General features: G+C 38.7%; 2 protein-coding genes across 2 annotated transcripts in view; one reads left to right on the top strand and one right to left on the bottom strand.

The window, feature by feature from the left end:
* PLAA (phospholipase A2 activating protein) overlaps positions 1-13,882 on the bottom strand; it is a 27,664-nt gene extending 13,782 nt beyond the window's left edge. Inside the window, exons 1-7 of the mRNA XM_015819583.1 lie at positions 13,701-13,882; positions 11,975-12,168; positions 11,057-11,157; positions 10,812-10,932; positions 6,874-7,041; positions 5,433-5,568; positions 2,431-2,600 (exon numbers count right to left, since the gene is read on the bottom strand). Coding sequence (XP_015675069.1) covers positions 2,431-2,600; positions 5,433-5,568; positions 6,874-7,041; positions 10,812-10,932; positions 11,057-11,157; positions 11,975-12,168; positions 13,701-13,849 — 1,039 coding nt within the window. The 5' untranslated portion in view covers positions 13,850-13,882. The remainder of the gene's footprint in view (positions 1-2,430; positions 2,601-5,432; positions 5,569-6,873; positions 7,042-10,811; positions 10,933-11,056; positions 11,158-11,974; positions 12,169-13,700) is intronic.
* A 1,540-nt stretch (positions 13,883-15,422) lies between these two features.
* The window catches only part of IFT74 (intraflagellar transport 74), a 48,483-nt gene continuing 42,866 nt past the window's right edge, over positions 15,423-21,039 (top strand). Inside the window, exon 1 of the mRNA XM_015819581.1 lies at positions 15,423-15,487. The gene's annotated coding sequence lies outside the window, so the exon portion shown is untranslated. The remainder of the gene's footprint in view (positions 15,488-21,039) is intronic.

Here is a 21,039-nt window from a genome sequence, read left to right as displayed (position 1 = left end):
CCCCCCCCCCCCCCCCAGTTTTAAGGAAGAGCACTCTTGAAGTCTAAAGATTATTTCAAGGGTTCCTAGGAGGTAAAAAGAAGAAAAAAAAGGCTGAGAAAACCTGCTCCAGATTAAAAATTATATCTTACGCCATATAGCATGAACATGTTTCAGGGTAAAGCTAGGCTTTGATTATGCCTCTGGTGTACCCAATAAACGTAATTTTGTACCATTAGTACTGTAGAGAATGCTTATGGCAACGGGTACAACTAAGCCTTGTAACTTACTCTATATCATCTTTATACGAAACCATTATGCAAAAGCCCTGATTGACCAAAGGCATAATGGGTGACAGTTCTCAGTATCTATGGGTCCATACTGAAGTGCCATATATGTTGTTGTGAATGTTGAGATTGTTGAATTTCCTTCTTGAATGCAAAAGGCACATCAATCACAAATAAATAACTGGGGAAGAGCATAACTTAATAAATCAGCAAAGCTGGCCCATAGCTCACTAGCTTGCTTAGCGGGCAGTTGTAAATCAAATACGAGAGGCTTGTATTTCCTTGAATATTTCTTATTCCTTTTTTTTCATTCCGCATGTTGCTTACATCAAAGCAAAACGCTACTGTGATGGTGTGCAGATGTATGTAAGAACTCTACGTCACAAGGCGTTCCAAAAATTTCGCTGATTCATCCTTTAAGACTTCTAATGTAAAGTAGCATGCTTAATGCAAATACCTGATGTAATGCTTAGGAGAGACCCTTGATTATTTATCAACTAGAGGCAATTTTAAAAGTAAATAAAGACATATGTACAAACTACAGGTACACAATTAGCCAAATATAATGCATGCATATATCACAATATGCAGCAAGTATATGAAAATGTAAATGAACATGACTCATTTTGAAGTCAAACTGGAACTTGCGGCAACTTCTCTTGTAGCAAATTGGAAGTTGTGCAAGCGATTTTTCAAGAGTAAAAGTTTCCATAAGCATATTTCTAATCCTACATAATTGACATATATCACAAAGTACTTCCTACTTCAAACTATGCAAGTATGGAAATGCACAAATCATCTTGGATCGGTCTACATGGGGAGGGAGAAGGTATTCTGCAGACCATCTACTCTATTTCTATAAACTAAAAAAAAAAGCAGTCAGTTATATAAATTAAAACCACTAAGGTGTATGAACCATGCTTTACAATTTAGCTTTATATGTGAATTGGGTTCTAGTAGGTTGTTCAACACTCCAGGACTCAAAACAAATTGTGGGTTTGCCAAAATCTAAATTATAGCCTCCAAAGAATAAAGATTTAATTGTTTCTATTGAGACTGGTTGCGGCATCGTTCAAACATTATGATAACTCTAAATTATTACACAATTTAAGACTGAATACAGGTGCTCAACTTACGACCACAATGGCTGTTAAGTGAAACATTTGTTAAGTGAGTTTTGCCCCATTTTACAAGCTACTTTGCCACAGTTGTTATGTGAATCACTTTCAGTTGTTAAAGTTAGTAACACGGTTGTTAAGTGAATGTGATTTCTCCACTGACTTTGTCAAAAGTTTACAAAAGTTGATCACATGATCCCGGGACACTGCAACTGTCATAAATACGAGTCAGTTGTCAAGCATCCAAATTTTGATCACGTGATCACAGCAATGCTGCAATGGTCGTAAGAGTGAAAAACGGTCATAAATCACTTTTTTCAGTGCCGTTGTAAGAACTGTTGTAAGTTGAGGACCACCTGTACTTTACCGGAGTTAAATTAGCTCCTTCAAAAATAAAAGATAAAAAAGAACAAAACAAATCAGAAAGACTAAACAAAAATAAATTTCAAGAATAACAACTTTGATAAGTTTTATTTTTCTATAAACGTGTTTAAGGCTTCCAGTCTGCTGTAACTCTGTGTATGCTGGATTACAGAGAAGCTCTCTTCCAACTAGCCATTTACACATAATGGGGAGAACAGTATTATCATGATTAGGCAAACAAAAAACCAACAATAAAGCCATAATCTCATTATCTTGTAATAATGTTGCAGACTAATGACAAATCCAGACTTACATGAATTCAGAGATTTTACTTCAAGGATCGAAAGTTATTTTGTTATCTGACCTTTCTTAACTTAAGGGGCTATTCCCTAAAGTTTGAACTCAGCATGCGAAAGTTACCTCTAAATGCATTCACTTGATCATAATTCTATTTATTGATTTTTTATTCCATCATTCAGCACCTCACTATAGCATACACACTGCTTCCTATCTTATTTTTTTCCCCTAGATTTTAAATTGTTCTGTTGGAGATAGTACCAAAGATTGCTCATTTTTAAACAGGCAGAAAACATTCAGCAATTAAGATTTCTAGTATGCATGTTCAAAAGTCATTAATGTTTGCTTTAACTTTTGGGGGAAGGAGAAGACAACAGTTACCATACCAGGTTCATTCAGATGTTCTCTACCAGGAAGGTCATCAGCATTGATGTCCCCTAGGTCGCCAGTTTTAGAATCAATTGTTGTTTGAGAAAGCTCATTTTCAAAAGCACGAATCTCCTCCAGGCTGGCTGTGCGCTCCAAAGATTCTGTGAACACTCTGATAACTCCATCACTGAAGGAGGAGTAAAAATTGTTCTGGTTATCCAACAAAGTAGTTTCATTCATTACTTTCCCATTAACTGCTATGTTTGTCTTTAAAAGGTCCAGCTCATAAAGAACCCCTTCTTAGATCCCCCCCCAATGAATTCAAAATAATGCAATGAAATATCATAGAGACTGGCTTCTTTTAACGTTTCAGTCTACTTTTAAAAACATGGAAACACTAGATTCCATGAACATCGATGATGTGTCATAAAGTTATAAACAATAAGACATGCTGAAGGATACCTTCAAAATTCATTTAAAAAGCCCTGTGTTCAATGGACGTCTTTGCTTAATATAGTTTGAACTAGAATTAAAATCAAAATAGCTACAGTATCTCTAAGAACCTGACTGGTTCAACTAGAGAATAATTTTCTCCAGTATCTAAAGTTCATTAACTTTTGAATATGGAAGTTCTGTTTTAAACTGCGATGATCAATGGCTAGTATAGAGTTATTAATTACTTAGGGAAAAGGAAGAAGGCTAACAAGCTAGCTTGTATTTTTCAAATAATACAAAATATCAGCAGGCATTATCTACTATTAATTTGCAATTTAAGAATTATTGTCTTAGTCTGCTGGCCTCCGAAATTTCTCGACAGTTTTCAATTAAAACTAATTTAAAATCAAACAAAGTAATTAAAATAAAGCCAATAAAATCAAGTACATAAAATAATTAAAAATAACCATCACCAATTTAAAGAAATTTAAAATTAAAAAAAAATAAAGATACTGGGCCCCTCAATTTGGCTGGGGGTGTATTCCAAAGAGCTATGGTAATAACAGAAAAGGCCCAATGCCAATCTATTGAGAGAAATTCTCATGGCAATCTCCCCAGATGATCTCTGCAAAAGTGAAAAGTTTGTAGAAAAGGGACATTCTTTCAAAAGGCTTGAAGGCTTTAAAAGCAATAATCAACACTTTGTGTTTTGGCCAGAACCAAACTGGCAGTCTGTGTAGTGCTTTAAAGCCCATGCATAATATGGGCCTCTATGTTTCTCCCCAGACCAACCTGGCTGCTGATCTTTGTACCGGCTGAAGTTTCCACAGATTAGATATAGAGGCAGCCCCACATAAGAGTGCATTACCATTATCAAGCCTGGAGGTTACCAGCACACACATCACAGTTTTAACATCATTTCCTTCCAGAATGGGACACAGTTGGCATATCAGCTGAAACTGATAAAAGGCATTCCTGGTGGTTGCATCAATCTGGGAAACCAGAGAGAAATTTGGGTCTAGAAGCACCTCCAGACTGCATACCCTGCTCCTTCTGGGAGAGGATAATCCCATTCAGAACAGACCTACTTACACCTCTCTGGAATTAGGGTCCCTCACAATGAGCATCTCCATCTTGTTTGGATTCAATTTCAATTTATGTTATCCCTCATTCGGCACATTATTGAGAGCCCACACCACTTCCTGAAGATGTTATTGGACATCAGTAATCTATTGGCGGCATCTGTCTCCAAACTTCCTAATAATCTTCTCTAGGAACAGCACCAAACCCTTCATCTGTACAATTTATCATAGAATCCCACTGAAGGTAGGGTTCTTGCCCTCATGTTATTACACAAAAGAGCCCCAACAGCCTTAATTCCTGTCCTTTCTTTGAGACAACCAGTAGCTGCATAACACCACTCCTAGGGAAGGACCCCCAGGTGGTACTTAATTACCAGCTATGAAACCCCCGCTTCAAACTCAAGCAGGCTGCTGTCCAAGTGATGGGTGAGGTAGGGAGTGAATGTAGTCTTGGGGGGAAAAATGACATAGTGTCCTGTTTCAGATGATACTTTGCTGCTAAACTTTGCCTTGCTGTTTAAAACCCACACTCTCTCCAATGCAGTGTTTCTCAACCTTGACAATTTTAAGGCATGTGGACTTCAATTCCCAGAATTCCACAGCCAGCAATGCTGGCTGTGGAATTATGGGAGTTGAAGTCCACATGCCTTAAAATTGTCAAGGTTGAGAAACACTACTCCAATGTATTTTAAACTTAAATCAATGCGATACTGTACAGGTAATTCTCGGCTTATAAACACAATTGAGCCCAGAATGTATGTCGCTAAGTGAGACATTTGTTAAGGGAGTGTTGTCCCGTTTTTACGACTTTTCCTGCCACATTTGTTAGGTGAATCACTGCAGTTGTTAAATTAGTCAAAGTGAATCTGGCTTCCCCCGTTGATTTTGCTTGTCAGAAGGTCGCAAAAAAGTGGGATCACGTGACCCCGGGACGCTGCGACCGTCCTAAACAGCAACCAGTTATCAAGCATCCGAATGTAAATCATATGACCACGGAGATGCTGCAACGATCATAAGTGTGAAAAATGGTCATAAGTCACCTTTTTTCAGTGCCACTGTAACTTCAAACGGTCACTAAACAAACTGTTGTGAGTCGAGGACTACCTGCTCTTTTCATATTATAAGTTCCCCCTGCTCCTGCCGCAACAAGATTGAAGCTTAAAACTTCGGTTTTAAAATCCTGGACGTTTCCCATAGTGACTGCGGTAGTGACCACAATGACTGACCTCTGACAAATTATGACTCTTCTTATTTGTGGCTCCTTGAAGCCAGCTCAGTTGGTCTCCTTAATCAGAAATGGAAAACAGAAGCTTCCAATCACTCCTCACAGCCAAGCGAAATCAGAGGACAGAGTGTAAACCTAACTATGCTAAGGGTCATTTGTGATACATAACTGCAGCCAATATTAGTAAATTCACCAAATTATTTCATTACATTGTATAAAACTGATACTGTTCTTGCCTAGTGCTGTTACTAATTTATCTAAACGGGTGGCAAGATACCTTGCTCCAACCACAAGATCCCCATTGTCTAAAATACAGCAACACCAAACAGACTGAGCAGGAAGCCTGATAGTTTGTACACAATCTCCTTTCCTCCAGATTCTGAGTGATCGATCTTCACCAGCTGTAACGAAATCTGTAACGAGACAACAAAGCATGACTGTGTAAAAAGAACCAAACTGAACAGCTGCATTATCGTTCATACAAACGTTAACCTGTATTGCAGATGTACGATAATCCCATCCTAATATTTGCTCATTTGAAGCGGTGATTTCCTACACTGTGTAGAATGATTTGCATACCGCAACATCTTTATACAATCAGAAGTGTTCTCTTACAGTTAGATTTGCAGAGTGGGTATAATGTGTTTGAAAGCATGTACCAAATCCCTTCACCTAGCAGAGGGGTGGGGAACCTTGGCCCTTTTATGACTTGTGGACTTCAACTCCCAGAATTCCTGAGCCAGCCATGCTGGCTCAGGAATTCTGGGAGTTGAAGTCCACAAGTCATAAAAGAGCCAAGGTTCCCCATCCCTGACCTAGCAGCAATTGCTGTGCTACATTGCAAACCATATTAGAAGAGGTTCTCCACAGCAAAGTAATAGGAACAAAACTCACCAAAATGGAAGCGGCACTGCACAAAAGACGTTCTTTGGAGCCAAGCTATTAACCTGAACAAATTCAGGAAAAACTACCAAGAAATCTGACAATTAAACCACACCAAGTTTGCTTAGCTAAAAAGAAATGTGTCAGTATTGTATTGCAGGGGAATGAAGTATAACACCATTATTAGGTCTCTACTCAAATGCCTTCTTAGAGTAACCTTCTCAAATGCCTTATTAGTAACCTTCAAGGAGTTTTAGAATTTTATCAGTAATGAAAGATTGTCAACAGTCATCATGGACAGTTTTTATTTATAAATAACTCTAGAGCAGTCCTTGATCTAAGGTGAATAATTAGCTCAGAAGAGGCAAACAAAAAGACTAAACAAACCCGGACAGCACACTGTGAACATTGCTAGGGTTCACATGTTGATTTATGATTATTTATTTATTTGTATTGTAGCACAGCTGGTTGAATAAACCACAATGACATGGTTCACACAATATTAAATCATAACCACTTTGCTCACAAACTGCTCAACCAAAATCAAACCACATTATTACTTGGCATTATGTATTCATGCCTCAAACTCTGCTACTACAACTCTGCTACTTCAGAGTTTGGGACAGGTGGCCAGGGATGCCTTGGCAGATGGAAGAATTCTTGTTACCTTAAGTAATAAACTTGAACTATTATTCCAATACAAGGGAAGGAACTGGGATTTTATTTAGTAGTAATTCTATACTAGCAGTGACAATAATCTAGAAAAAAAAAAATGATGTTGCCATTTGTAAAAGAAAAAAAAAGTGGAGAGAGTTATCTTGCAGCCCAAGTCTTACCTTTACTTTGAGGGAAGACAGAAATGCAATATATATAATTGGTGTGGCCATAATAAACTTGAAGACATTCACCAGATATATGCCACCTTCGAATGCTGGCATCATTTGCGCAGGAAAGAAATTCTGTTTCACTTAAAATAGCTAGGCCTCTTACACAGTCTTCATGTCCTTTGAAAAGAAAGGTTTGATAGATTAGAAATTTAGTTCTTTGATAAATTGTTCAAACGTTTATATTCTCCCTATAAAAGAGCCATACCCCCGTGTTCAGCCCTACAAAGAAGATCTGACTCAACCTCTTTTAAATGACAAGAAGCAAGGTTTGTAACCAGGTTTACAGTAATTGCCATCAGTGCTCTTGCTTTCCTGATCTCTGAGATCAATCTTTCAAATATAGACCCTGCTAATATTCATGATATAAAATCAATACTGCTATTCTACTGAGATTTCTCTGAGAGACTGGAAACCAAGTTGGCACATAAGGTATAGTTAAGTGGGGAATCATATAGCAATGTGTTATGTATACTGCATGCATCTATGATGCAACTTAATACATAGAAAAACATTTTCATTGATACAAAAATTACAACCGTCCTTTCAACCTGGATATTTATATATCCTTTCCATATATAGATTGGAGTCTCTTCATACTCAAATACGTAGCTAAAGTCACACTGATGCATGAAAATACCAACAACACTGGACTATTTCTAAAACTTAAAGAAGGAAGCCTGGCATTAAGTTCTAAATAGCAACACAACTTTTTATTACGATAAAGTAACATAGAAGTATGTATTGCGCCAAAGTTTTCTTGCTTTGGCAAGAAAAACTAGTTTGAAAGTTGACCAACAACACATATTAAGAATCAATACTGAAAATCAAGAAGTAGACTTCTGTTGTTGTATGCTCCTTAAGGGTGGCTCCCTCCTCTAAATAATCCACAATTTTTGATATTTTGATAGATTCTAAGCATTAAGCTTATAGCCAAGAAGAAAACATATGCTTCTTAACACGTAGAGTTCAATCCAACCCTGATTTCTGTCCAAAATGTGGCAATAATAGAATAATAGAACATGCCAAAACTGTAGCTGGCATCTCCAGCAGCAAATCAACAGTCATTAACATTATCGATCATACTTTGAGTTATCTAAGAAAAATAAAACAAATGATTTTGCATAGTAATCTAATCTGAGATAGTAAATAACTAGTTTACCAAGGTAGCGCAAATTCAATATTTCACAGGTTGCATAACTAAGGTAATAAATATAAATTTCATCAACTTCCTCCAACTTCTTATAAAAAGCATTACCGCCTTAGAGAGCTTTTTTGCTGGCCACTAGGGAACTTCTAAAGCAGCAAAAACAGCTGAACCCAACAGACTAAATAACAAATGACAGAAGTGAATAAGTCACCAAGAAGTATTCTCCAGTAATCAAACTGATGTTTAAAAAAAAAAAGTTTTTAAAACAGTTTTCTTCATCATTCCTTGTCAGAATCCTATTTACTGATTACACTGATAGGGATATCAATTAAACGATGTAAGAGACAAATGAGAATTTTAAACTACAGAAACTAAATGTAAAATAACTCATGATGGGGTGAACTATGTGTTACTACACAATATATATTATTACGTATTACTATAAGGAAAAACAATAGTTCTTTTCCTACAGGAAGTGACTAGCCTATGGTCTTGTAAAAATGTGAGAATTAATACTTCTCTCACTGCATTCTTTTCAACATTTTTGTTGGCAATCTAACATAAAATACAGAATGAAAGGGTAATTTTCCTCTTACAAACCTGCCCAAAAACGCAGAATACAAAAATTAGCTCAGAGACAACTGGTGGGTCTCATTGATTGAAGCTTTATACAGATAGTCCTCCATTTATAACCAGAATTGGGATCAGAATTCATGTTGTTAAATAGGTTAAGTGAGTTGAGCCTGATTTTATGATCCTTTTTTGGGCCAAGCAAATCATGGTAGTTGTTAAGTGAATCATGTCATTCACTGAATACTGCTTTTCCCATTGATTTTGCTTGTTGGAGCTGGTTGGGAAGGTCACACATGGGGATCTCATGACCTGTTCACCTGTAAATACATGCCGATTGCCAAGCACTCAAATTTTAATCATGTGATTGTGTGAATGCTGCAACCAGCATAAGTGGGAGGATTAGTTGTCTCTTGTTTTTCAGTGCTATGGTAACTTTGAACAGTCACAGTTGTAAAACAAGGACCACCTGTATCCAAGCTAAATAGTTGATTTCAGTATGTCTAACTGGTCAAGTAACTTTCATTTCTTCTTATTCCTGTTAGCTTTCCCTAAGCCAGGGGTAGGCAGCCTTGACTCTTTTATGACTCGTGGACTTCAACTCCCAGAATTCCTGACCCAGCATCCGACCGAGTCCTTAAGACCCTCAACTTCAGGTGCTCAGTATTTTCTCGGTTCCAACGGATGAGGACGGGATTCGTATAGGTCTAGGGAAGGGTCTTTAAGACGGTAGATTACCCTGGAGCCTTCGTCCGGAAAAGGCACCGACAGGGATGGTTGCGAGGGGCAGGACGTTAAACCGACAGGGATGGTTTACTTTGGGGGCCTCCCCCATCCTTTTAGCCATTTGGAACACCCTCAAGACCTGGCTTTTTACTCAGGTGATAGGATGGGATGGGACAAGATGGGACGGGACGGGATAAACTAAGGGTAACTGAACCTTGCTGCGAAGCATCCTAAGGAGCTGATTAAGAGGTAGAATTTTTGTTTTATCATTTTACTGTTTTATGCTTTATAGTTACTATTTTTATTGGTGCTACGAACCAACCAGAGTTGGTTGGTAACATTAACAGCCATGCAAACCTTTGAAATAAATAGTTTTTTCCAGCATACTTTCATTTTTTTGTTAGACACATCCCTGTATGATACCAACTGCCTCCCCACCCAACATGAGAAAAGATGGCTTGAATTGATCTTTTTTTTTTTTAAAGGAAAGTATTAACTTTAAGATCTGAGACTTTTCCATAATGGAGCATCATTCATAGGAAAATTTGCTAATAGCTGGGGGTGCCTGTCCCATATTTGCACAAAACAGAGACTTCAGAGATGAATAATTGCCATTCTAGTGGCAAAGTCAAGCATGGAATATCCTCCCACAATAGTAGAAAGGGCTAGAAATCTTCACATATCTTTAGATTCTAACCACGCCTGTTTATTCGTTTACAGTAAAATTTCAAACCTTTTTTTAAATTATTTTTCCCAAACGTACATACAGACTTCTGCTAAATACAAAATAATTCCCACGTGCCTGTTAGTTTACACTAACTCTCAGTATACCCCAAGGAAAAATATTTTTCTAGTGCTTGGTGCCTATTTTATCATTTTCCTATTCTCTGCATTAACAAACAATACATGAATTGTAAATCAGCTTATTCAGGCAGTAGGCTAACTACCTTCAATGGAAATGTTATCCTCGTGTAAAAGGACTCAGAAGTGAATCCTTGGGTTAAACTCACTTATGTGAGAAGATACGCAGTTAAACTCTAAGCTTTCTTAGATTTTTTTCCCCTATAAATCTAACTCAGTGCTATCAATTCACTCATCAATCAAATGGACCCAGTTATTTTCTTGCACATTATTCATTACATGTAAAAAGCTTTTTTTTGTTAACCCAATCAAAATTGTTTACAGTGCAGAGTGTACTGTAAAAATCAAACACTGATATGACCAGTAGTCAAAAATCTGAATTGAAACACAGTTATTTCCCAAGAATACAGTACACAAAAGCTGAACCAGGCTAGCAAAATAAAATATTCTAATGCTTGCATCTATTAACAAAACAAGATTCTGTATCGCAACATTCAGCCTAGGGAACAGTATCCATTTTTGCATTAAAAAAAACAAGTTTCTCACAATTTTGTATTTAAAAACTGTATAGGCAATTACCTACCAGTAAATGTTCTCTCGCATCTACCTGCCTTCCACAGTTTAATAGTTTTATCAGCTGAACCAGTCAACATCAAACCTTGTTCAGGTAGTATCTTCACAGCCCAGACTGCTGCAGTGTGGCCCTATAAAAAAAGGATATTTTCTCTGCCAGAGCCCATCTGTGTTTTCTGAAGCGTGCACATACCAACACACACACACACATCATTATCTGTTGGTTCACTAATGGCAGCAAAGGAGCTTCCATACCTGTAACGTCATCATGCACTTGTCATTCAACCAGACTTTAGCTGTCGTGTCCCAGGAACCACTAAGTAGGGTGCCAAATTTCCCAGAGGAGAGGCTGCAAACTAGAAGAGAAATCAGCATTGTCAAACTCAGAAAAGTTCTGATATGCTAGCAATCAGGAACAGCTGAGATGTAGCTTTTCCGATAACTATTGTAATCCTAAAGATACATCAGAACAAAATCCAATATTCTGATTTTCATACTTATTTCCTTTATGAAGTAGCAATAAAAACTATGCTAAAAAACCAACAAAATCACAGCCAAAGTAAATACCTAAACAAGCAACTTCCTTTCCATACAGCTATTAACACTATGTATTAGTTTCCCCCGACCTCATTTTTTTTTAATCACTCTTTGTCTCATTCCTACAAAGTACTGAATTCAAACTGCTTTCCCCCCTTCCTTTAACATGTCGCTCTGGATTTTTCTAAGTAGAAATATAAACTTAAAAGTATTTTAATAAACAAAAATATTTAATTTAAAGATGCACTGCATAATGCTAGAATTTATGGTCATGGGCATAATGCAGTATCAATATAACATTGTTAGTTTAGCCATTCCCTAAATATTTGTCCTATTTACAAGGCTAAACTGACAAATGCAAAATCCTTTAATTTTATATAATTATATTTTACAACTTGTTATCATGTTTAATTATAACAAATATATAAATCTAAATAAGTTCTCGTAGTATTTTACACTGACCGTGTAAGTATTATGGGACGGTTTAATTAGTTAAGTCTTATACTTAATGTACACTGTTTGTAAACCTATAAAGAGGATTGTTTTATATAGACATACATTGTCGATGGTTATGCCTTTCCACTGGAAATCACACATAAATTGCTTAATTGTATAGTTAAAACAGATTTTTCTTACCTGTGTTTTTATGACCTTTAAGAACATACAGTGGTGTAGACTTGTCCATAGTGAAGATACAAATATTGCTGTCATTACCACCAGTAGCAATTAATCCATGGGGGTAAAAGTCACTTGGAGGGATGACACACACACAAGAAACAAAATTGGAATGGCCGCTCAAGCAGTGTATTTCATGAAATCCTCTGTTTGGACTAAAAATAAATACCAAATTTACAACCAAAATCAAATAAAACTTCTATGTCTTAATACACTAAAGAGATTAGAGAAATCTTTTGAAACAGAAAACTAAATTTTAGTATACTTTATTAATGTGTCATAGTTCCTATTTTCCTCTGCAATCCAAGAACAGAGTTTTTGCTAAAAAAAATAAAATAGCTGCGTTGTAACTAAAATGTATATTTCAGCAAGTAAGATCAGAAGGTTAAAAATCTTTAAATTGTGATCTTTTATTTTCCACAAAACTCTAATTTGTGTTGAAAAAAACCAGATTCTTTGTAAATCATAACTCCACAAGCACCTAATTTAAACTTTATAAGCTGAAACATGTTCCTTTTGGTTTCACTTCCTTAGTCAGCATAGTTTCCATTTCTCCAATGGCACAATACTTTCTATTTCTCCAGTGAATGCATCAAATAACTACTACTCAGGCCTTTCATATGTACATCTAGTCCTAATTTGTTTATTACTCTGAAAACCACTATTCTCTAAAAAAACGGACTTAGAAACTTACAGCGATATATTTAAGCAAATAGTTTGGGGAAATATTTGAGAAGCAAATCTGAGAATAATTTCTAATAATGAAATTATACCGACAATGCATGTAACATGAGCACTGTATTTTTGTTGCATATTTGTAAGAAATCCTAAGGCAGTCATTATTAAATTTCAGAAGACTGGACTTTATATTACAACATATAAAAGTTCCATCTTCCACTGCAAAAGCCAGATTTGGTGCTGCTTCTGGTTCAAATTGAACATACTTGCCGTGTCAGTCCATTTCTTTTTGGTGTGTTCACAAGAAGACTTTAAAAACATTGTTTTCCATTTCCATAAAGGCAGATAAATCTCTAGGATGCATTTGCTGGGACTAATCTACATACACACAATGGATGAGCATATACAAAACTTTTTTGTTTTTGATTTTTTTTTTAAAAAAAACAAACCACTATGGCCTGTTTACCAAGACAGGTAAAGTACAATCCTCCTGATGTCTGGACCTGCAATTCTCAGAAGCACCTACCAATTATTCTGCTGGCTAGATCTGATGAGAACTGTAGTTCAAACTATCTGGGACCGTCAACCTCTGATCCAGTAAAACAGGAAACAGTAGTAATATGGACAGATTTTCAGCCAAGATCCGGGTGTTGTAACCTCTTAAGAATCAACCGGCTAACTCAGGGGTAGTCAACCTTGGCTCTTTTATGACTCGTGGACTTCAACTCCCAGAATTCCTGAGCCAGCTAAGCTGGCTCAGGAATTCTGGGAGTTGAAGTCCACGAGTCATAAAAGAGCCAAGGTTGACTACCCCTGGGCTAACTGTTCAACTCCTGTCCGATCCCTCCCTAAGTGGATCGAGGGGGGAAAAAAAGCCCATCAGATCTCATACCGCACGCAATGCCTGCAAGGCAAGCGCCCCCAGCCCCAATAGGCCCTATAGGACGCGCACACACAAACACAAACAACTCCCGGCACCCTCTCGGGCTTTCCCTCTGTTGCTACTAACCTGTTCGGCGCCCAAACACGCGCCGTCCGGTCTCGGGATACGGACACGAACGATCCTGTCGGGAAGAGGCAGCAACTGATCCCCCGGACGTCCAGCTCGTGCCCAGCCAGGGAGCAGCGGAGCCGGTAAACACCTACCGGAGTGACCATCCCGCCCGCACTCAGGTACACTGACACAGCAGCAGCAGCAGCAGCCGTCACCACACCCGCTTCCTTTCCTCTTCCCACCCACTTACTCACCCCCCCCGATATGACGTCAGCACCGCGCGCCGGAAAACCCCGACGAACCACAATTCGCTGCGGCGAGAAACAGACGAGGACTACATCTCCCAGGATGCCTTAGATCACTAAGAACGGAAGGGGTCCTAGATAGAACTTTGGAGCGGGAGTGAGCCCGCTATGACGTCAGCACCGCGCGCCGGAAAACCCCGACGAACCACAATTCGCTGCGGGCGAGAAACAGACGAGGACTACATCTCCCAAGATGCCTTAGATCAATAAGAACGGAAGGGTTCCTAGATAGAACTTTGGAGCGGGAGTGAGGTCCCCTTTAAGCTTTCTTTTTATTTAACGGGATCTTGCATTTATATTCGTTGTTATTAGGCAGTAAGCACCACCACAATGAACACAACGTAGGATTTAGGCAACGGGGAAGAGTAGCGTGTGTGCTGGTGGTTCGGTGGAAGCAGGCAAAGACAAACCACTTCCGAAATCTTGCCAAAAAAAACCCTTTAGGGACTTTGTTCAGGCAGTTGTCAGGAGTCCACACTGACTTGAAGTCCAAGCTGTTTTGCAATGAATAAATCTTAACTTCCTTTCAGAAACGTTGTCCACGGGGTCGCGATGGGTTGGACACGACTTCGCAACTAACAGCAAGATTTAGGTTTGCTACAACTTTCTTATGCGATGCATCACTTTTTTTAACATGAGTAGTGGGTTTACTTTCAGAACAATAGCTCTGACAATACAGCAACCACAGCATCGTTAGGGCACCAGACGTGCTATAAAAAGAAAAGGATGGTTGTTAAACAGTGGAGTTGTGTATATGAAGAAATGATCGTATTTGTATACATAGGAAAAGTGATAATTAAATGAGCAAATATTCTCGTGAATCTATCTAATATTGTATTATCTAATACAGGGGTAGTCAACCTTGGCTCTTTTAGGACTCGTGGACTTCAACTCCCAGAATTCCTGAGCCAGCTAAGCTCAGCTGGCTCAGGAATTCTGGGAATTGAAGTCCACGAGTCATAAAAGAGCCAAAGTTGACTACCCCTGATCTAATATATCATTATCTAATACAGTGTTTCTCAACCTTGACAATTTTAAGGCATGTGGACTTCAACTCCCAGAATTCCACAGCCAGCTTTGCTGGCTGTGGAATTCTGGGAGTTGAAGTCCACATGCCTTAAAATTGTCCAGGTTGAGAAACACTGATCTAATATATCATATATATTATCTAATATATATTTATTATGCTATACTAATGTTATGACATATGATATTTATATGATATTTATATTATATTACTAACTAGAGTCGCCTCCAGACGAGATGGGGGGGGACATAAATCTAGTAAAGCAATAAACACATGTTATATTATAGCGGGGGGGGGGCGGCAGAGATGAAATCTCGCGATAAAATACGTTGTCCAAGTTCCGGAATGGTGAAAGGAAGACGGCGCTTTCACCGAGCTGCCTCCCGTTGCTACGATACGGGCGCCGCGCGCGTAAAGGAGTTGGCTGGCAGCAACCGCTGCCTTTGCGTTTGGCGCGTGCTGGGAGGCAGGTAAGAGGCCGAAAGTCGAAGCAAAAGCGGCGTCTTTAGATTCGTCTGCCCGAGCCTCTCCGGGGAGCCGCCCCTAGACTGCCCCACCTCCAAGTCCGTATCAGCATCGCCCCGATTTTTGCTATTTGGCTTTTCTTCGGCATAGCTCTTGAATCGTAATGGAGGGCACAGACTGGTGTGTAATGGAATCAGATGGTAAAGCCTTGGGGTGGAATGAGGTCCCGTCGCGATAAATCGCATCACTTGTCTGGATAAGTTTATTCAACAAACCACTAGCCAGGGGTAGGCAACCTTGGCTCTTTTACGACTCGTGGACTACAACTCCCAGAATTCCTGAGCCAGCATGGCTCAGCCTACCCCTGCACTAGGCTTACAAAATACAAAATGTAAAATCAGTGTTTCTCAACCTTGACCATTTTAAGGCATGTGGACTTCAACTCCCAGAATTCCACAGCCAGCATTGCTGGCTGTGGAATTCTGGGAGTTGAAGTCCACATGCCTTAAAATGGTCAAGGTTGAGAAACACTGAATTGTAAATCATAGTTTTCTAGGCAGATTTTGTTGCATATCTTAAGCCAAAGAAGCTCTGCCTGGGTTGCTTTTCTGTCACTTTAAAAAAAAAAAGATGGAGAGCACCCAAAGACCTTTTGTTTGCATAGGATGTATTCACCAATATTTACTATTAAAAATGAAAATGGATGGATTCGCTACCGCTGCTGCTTCTCACAAGCGTTTGATGGGATTTTAATATTGTATTATTTTTCACCATAAGCTGACAAATAATTTTGATTTCATGGACCTTTGGAAGGGTCTTGGAGGGCCCCCAGGGGTCCTCAGACCACATTTTGAGAAACCAAGCTGTGGTGTTTTCTGCATAAGAACGCTAACGTACTGCATAAGAATGCTAACGACTTACAATTCATTTAGTCACCGTTCAAAGTTGCAGTGGCACTGAAAAAAGTGACTTATGACCATTTTTCACACTTACGACCATTGCAGCATTCCCACGGTCACCTGATCAAAATTCAGATGCTTGGAAACTGACTCATATTTATGACAGCTATTGTGTCCTGGGGTCATGTGAGAGCATCTTTTGTAACCTTCTGACAAGCAAAGTCAATGGGGAAGCCAGATTCACTTATCAGCCGTGTTACTAACTTAACAGCTGCAGTGATTTACTGAACAACTGTGGCAAGAAAAGTTGTAAAATGAGGCAAAACTCCCTTAACAAATGTGTTATTTAGCAGCATAAAGTTGGGGTTCAATTGTGGTTGTAAGTCAAGGACTACCTGTATTATCCGGTATGGAAGCTGGCAGAAATATATACAAGCCTAAAGAACTTCTTCTCTTCTGCCATGGCAATGAAACAAAACAAAACTAAACAATTCTATACCAAATAATTCCCTACCAAATGAGGAGCTCAGTGAGAAACACTTTTAGTGTCAGCTTCTGGCAGACGTGCAGGTTTTCTGTGAGTTATTTTGTTGGATTGAAGAACTGTCACCAAAGGAGTTATTTTCTTCCATTCTGGCTTCTCTTGCCACACTTAAGAGGGAGCAGCCGGGACTTCCGGTGGCAGGCGACTTCGCTGGATGCAGCTGTTTGCTGCTCCCGCCTGTTTCCGCGTAAAAGCCGTTTTGACAGCCTGCATCAGCTGTCAAACGGCTTGATACCTTTCCCCTGGGCATAGGGGGATAGGTGAGCTGCCCGAGGTAGGAGTTGAGTTCCCGAGTCGTCCCTTGTGGACGATGTAGGTGAGAACTCCTCCGGAGCCCCAGGCTTCTCCGCGATCCAGGACGCCTTCGCCGTAGCGAAGCTAGAAGCCGCCGCCACCGCTGCAACTTAAAGTTAACTGTGAGTTTGCCTTGTAAGCAGACGAACCGACCCTGGAAGTTTGCTTTGTATTTTTGGACTATACTCTAACTTGGATAATACGTTCTTCCCTATATCTGAGCTGGATTGAGGGAAAGTGAACTTAAAATGGCGATGGCTTGATACTTTTCAGCAAGAAGTGAAAGTGATTTCCGGTTTGAACTTTTGTTACTTTTAACTGGCGCATTATCTGCTTTGGCTGAATTGCCTATAAGACTTTCTAACAAATTGGACTTTATTGCAAATATGGCTTCGAAAAAAACTGCCTTCGATTGTAAAATATACATCTCCGATGACTCAGACACCCCAGCCAACTTCAAAAACTTCCCATCCGTCACACCCTCCATCTTCTTTGTCTCCACCGCCCTCCGGTAGAGAGCTGCAGGATTTGATGGCCGCAACTATTAAGCAAATGACTGAGATGTTCCAAGAGATGGATGTTAAAATGCAAAATAGATTTGATCAACTATCGCAGCAACAATTGGACTTATCACAACAACAGCAAGATTTAGCACAGAAGCATGATGATTATTGTGCGAATGTGGCAACTGCTTTTAAAGGTTTGGCTGACTATGTGGATGCAATAGCAGAAAGGGTGGAACAGAATGAGCAAAAAGCAGAAGGAAGTGACCATAGACTTGAGCTTGTAGAGGAGAGTCTGGAAAATGTTAAGAGTGATGTGCTGATTGCCCAATTTTGTGACATGGAGTTTGCAATTCGGATTCGTGGATTGGCTGAGGATCCAAAGGAGAACTTAAGACAAGTAATCGCAGATGCACTTGGGGATGCTTTGTCGTGTGGTCAAGAAATCTATTTGGAAATAGAGCGTGTTTTTAGGGTGAATTCCTGGTTTGCAAGACAAAAAAATCTACCCAGAGATATAGTGATATACTTTACAAGAAAGTCGAGACGTAATGAAATAATGCAGCTCTTTTATCAACAGAGATTTAAGATTTTGAACCAAGATATTATTCTCTTAAAAGAAATTCCAGCGAAAATACTTAGAGCGCGCAGAGACTATGCTTTTCTGACACAGGAGCTGAAGAACAGACAAATAAATTTTAGATGGGACATACCGGAGGGCATAATTGTAACAATAGCTGGCAAACGCTACAGACTTAATTTAATTTAATAATTTAATTTATATACCGCCCTTCTCCCGTAGGACTCAGGGCGGTGCACAGCATATTAAAACAGACAAACAAAATACATCAAAGAACAAAAAACCCCCATAAAACCAAATTAAAAGCCAAATATTAGAAGCTGTGTGTCAATTAAAATTTTCTTAAAATCATCCCTACCTAAAATCCTCCCTAGNCCCACTCCTAACCCACCGAGACGCCGCAGCATGATACCGTGGTCTACAGTATCAAAAGCCGCTGAGAGGTCCAAAAGAACAAGGACAGAGGAATAGCCTCTGTCCCGGGCCCTCCAGAGATCATTGACCAACGCGACCAATGCCGTTTCCGTGCTGTGTCCCGGCCTGAAGCCCGACTGGTATGGGTCTAGATAGACTTAACTCGATTAACAAGGCTAAGGACTTTATGGCGTCTGTTTTACAATCAGAACGCCCACCCACACCCCAGAGGTTTGATGTGGTTGAGCAGATGATTGTGGATTTTTCTTCTGCTTCTGTTCAGGACCTAGAGGAAAGTCCAAAAGCTAATGGGAAGGAACAAAGAATTACGCGCGCAGCTCATAGACGTAAGGAAAAGGAAAGACAGATGACAGCTCGCCCACCAGCTGATACCCCTGCAGCTGATTGTCAAGTACCGGCTATTTCGCAGCCAGTAGGTGGCGCTCGACCTAAGGTTTTTGTGAAATCATATGCAGCTAGTATTGCCAGTGGAATAAAACCTCCTAATGTGTAAGCTTATATCTTGGAATGTGGGCGGACTTAATGTTCCCCACAAAAGACGTAAGATTTTTCATTACTTAAGACATTTTAATAATGATATTACATGCCTACAAGAGACTCATATTGTGGCTAAAGATCAAAAACTTTTAATGAACTCTAAGCTTGGAGATTTGTTTGTTGCAACCTTTAAAAATTTTATTTAATAGAATTATGTTGGGAGAACAAATACCTCAGTCTTGGACAAGAGCCTTTATATCTTTGATACCGAAGGATGACAAAGAAATTTTGGAACTTAAAGATTATAGACCTATTTCCTTGTTGAATGTGGACTACAAAATTTTTGCAAAAATTTTGGCCAATAGACTGATGCAGATATTGCAACATTATATACACGATGATCAAACTGGTTTCATATCTGGGAGATACATGAAGAATAATATTAGGCAAATTGTAAATCTACTGGAATATTTGGACAAGAATAATCAAATATCTTCGGCTTTTATCTTTCTTGGTGCGGAGAAGGCCTTTGATAAATTGGAATGGCAGTTCTTAAACAAAATGTTGGATTATATGAATTTTGGAGATCAATTTAAAACAGCTATAAAGGCGATATATCAAAAACAGACTGCCCAAATAATTATAAATGGAGACCTGACAGAGCCTATAGATATACAAAAAGGTACTAGACAAGGTTGTCCACTTTCTCCTTTATTATTTGTATTGTCACTGGAAATTCTACTATCTAGAATTAGAGATTCTACAATGATTAAAGGCTTAAGTATTTTTGCTAAGGAATACAAACTTAAAGCTTTTGCGGATGATTTAGTTTTTACATTGTCTCAACCAATTGAGTCACTGGAATCTTTGTTACAAGTGTTGCATCAATATGGCAAGGTGGCTGGATTTAGAATTAATGTTAAAAAGACTAAAATTCTTACAAAGAATATGATGGCTAAAGATAAAAATCAACTTACGCAAATATCAGGTTTTGAAGTGGTTAGTAAAGTCAAGTACCTGGGAATTTTTTTGTCCTCCTCTAATATGAAACTTTATCAGAATAACTACGAAAAATTATGGAAATCAGTACAAAAAGACTTACTCATGTGGAAAAAACTTCACTTTTCTTTGCTAGGTCGTATTGCGGCCATCAAAATGAACATTTTACCTAAGTTTCTTTTTTTATTTCAGATGATACCTATTTTAAAAAATGAACTTAACTTGAAAGAATGGCAGAGAGATTTGAATCGCTTCATTTGGGAAGGCAAGAAAGCGAAGGTTAAATTTAAGATTATTCAAGATGTTAGAGAACGTGGAGGACTTAAAGCTCCAAATTTGATACTTTATTATGATTCTTGTGCATTAACATGGACGACGGATTGGATTAATTTGTCTAATAAGAGGATATTGAATCTGGAAGGATGGGACTTGTACTTTGGGTGGCATGCCTATCTTTTTATGCAGAAAAAGATTGACAAAACTTTTAGAAACCATATAATAAGGGCTGCATTGTTAAGAGTTTGGCAAAAGTATTTTTTTAAGTTTGATGTTAAACTTCCAATTTGGGTGATACCATCACATATTTTTTTGACTATACCTAGATTTGTGGTGATGGAGGCGCCATCCTATAAAGATTTGTTATATCAGAGTGGTAGTGGTGAATGGTGCCTCAAATCAATAGAAGTTTTGAAACAGAAAAATCCAGACTTTTCTTGGCTTGTGTATAGACAAATTCAAGAGAGATGGCGAATTGATAAAAAAACTGCTTTTTTTATGGAAGATGGGAATTTTTTGAAACAAGTAAGGGATGATGCTAAAGGACATA

This window comes from Protobothrops mucrosquamatus, unplaced genomic scaffold (assembly GCF_001527695.2).
Source record: "Protobothrops mucrosquamatus isolate PMUCROS unplaced genomic scaffold, P.Mucros_1.0 scaffold956, whole genome shotgun sequence".
NCBI lineage: Eukaryota > Metazoa > Chordata > Lepidosauria > Squamata > Viperidae > Protobothrops > Protobothrops mucrosquamatus.
Note: the sequence above shows the minus strand (reverse complement) of the source record. Positions and strands in the feature narration are given on the sequence as shown.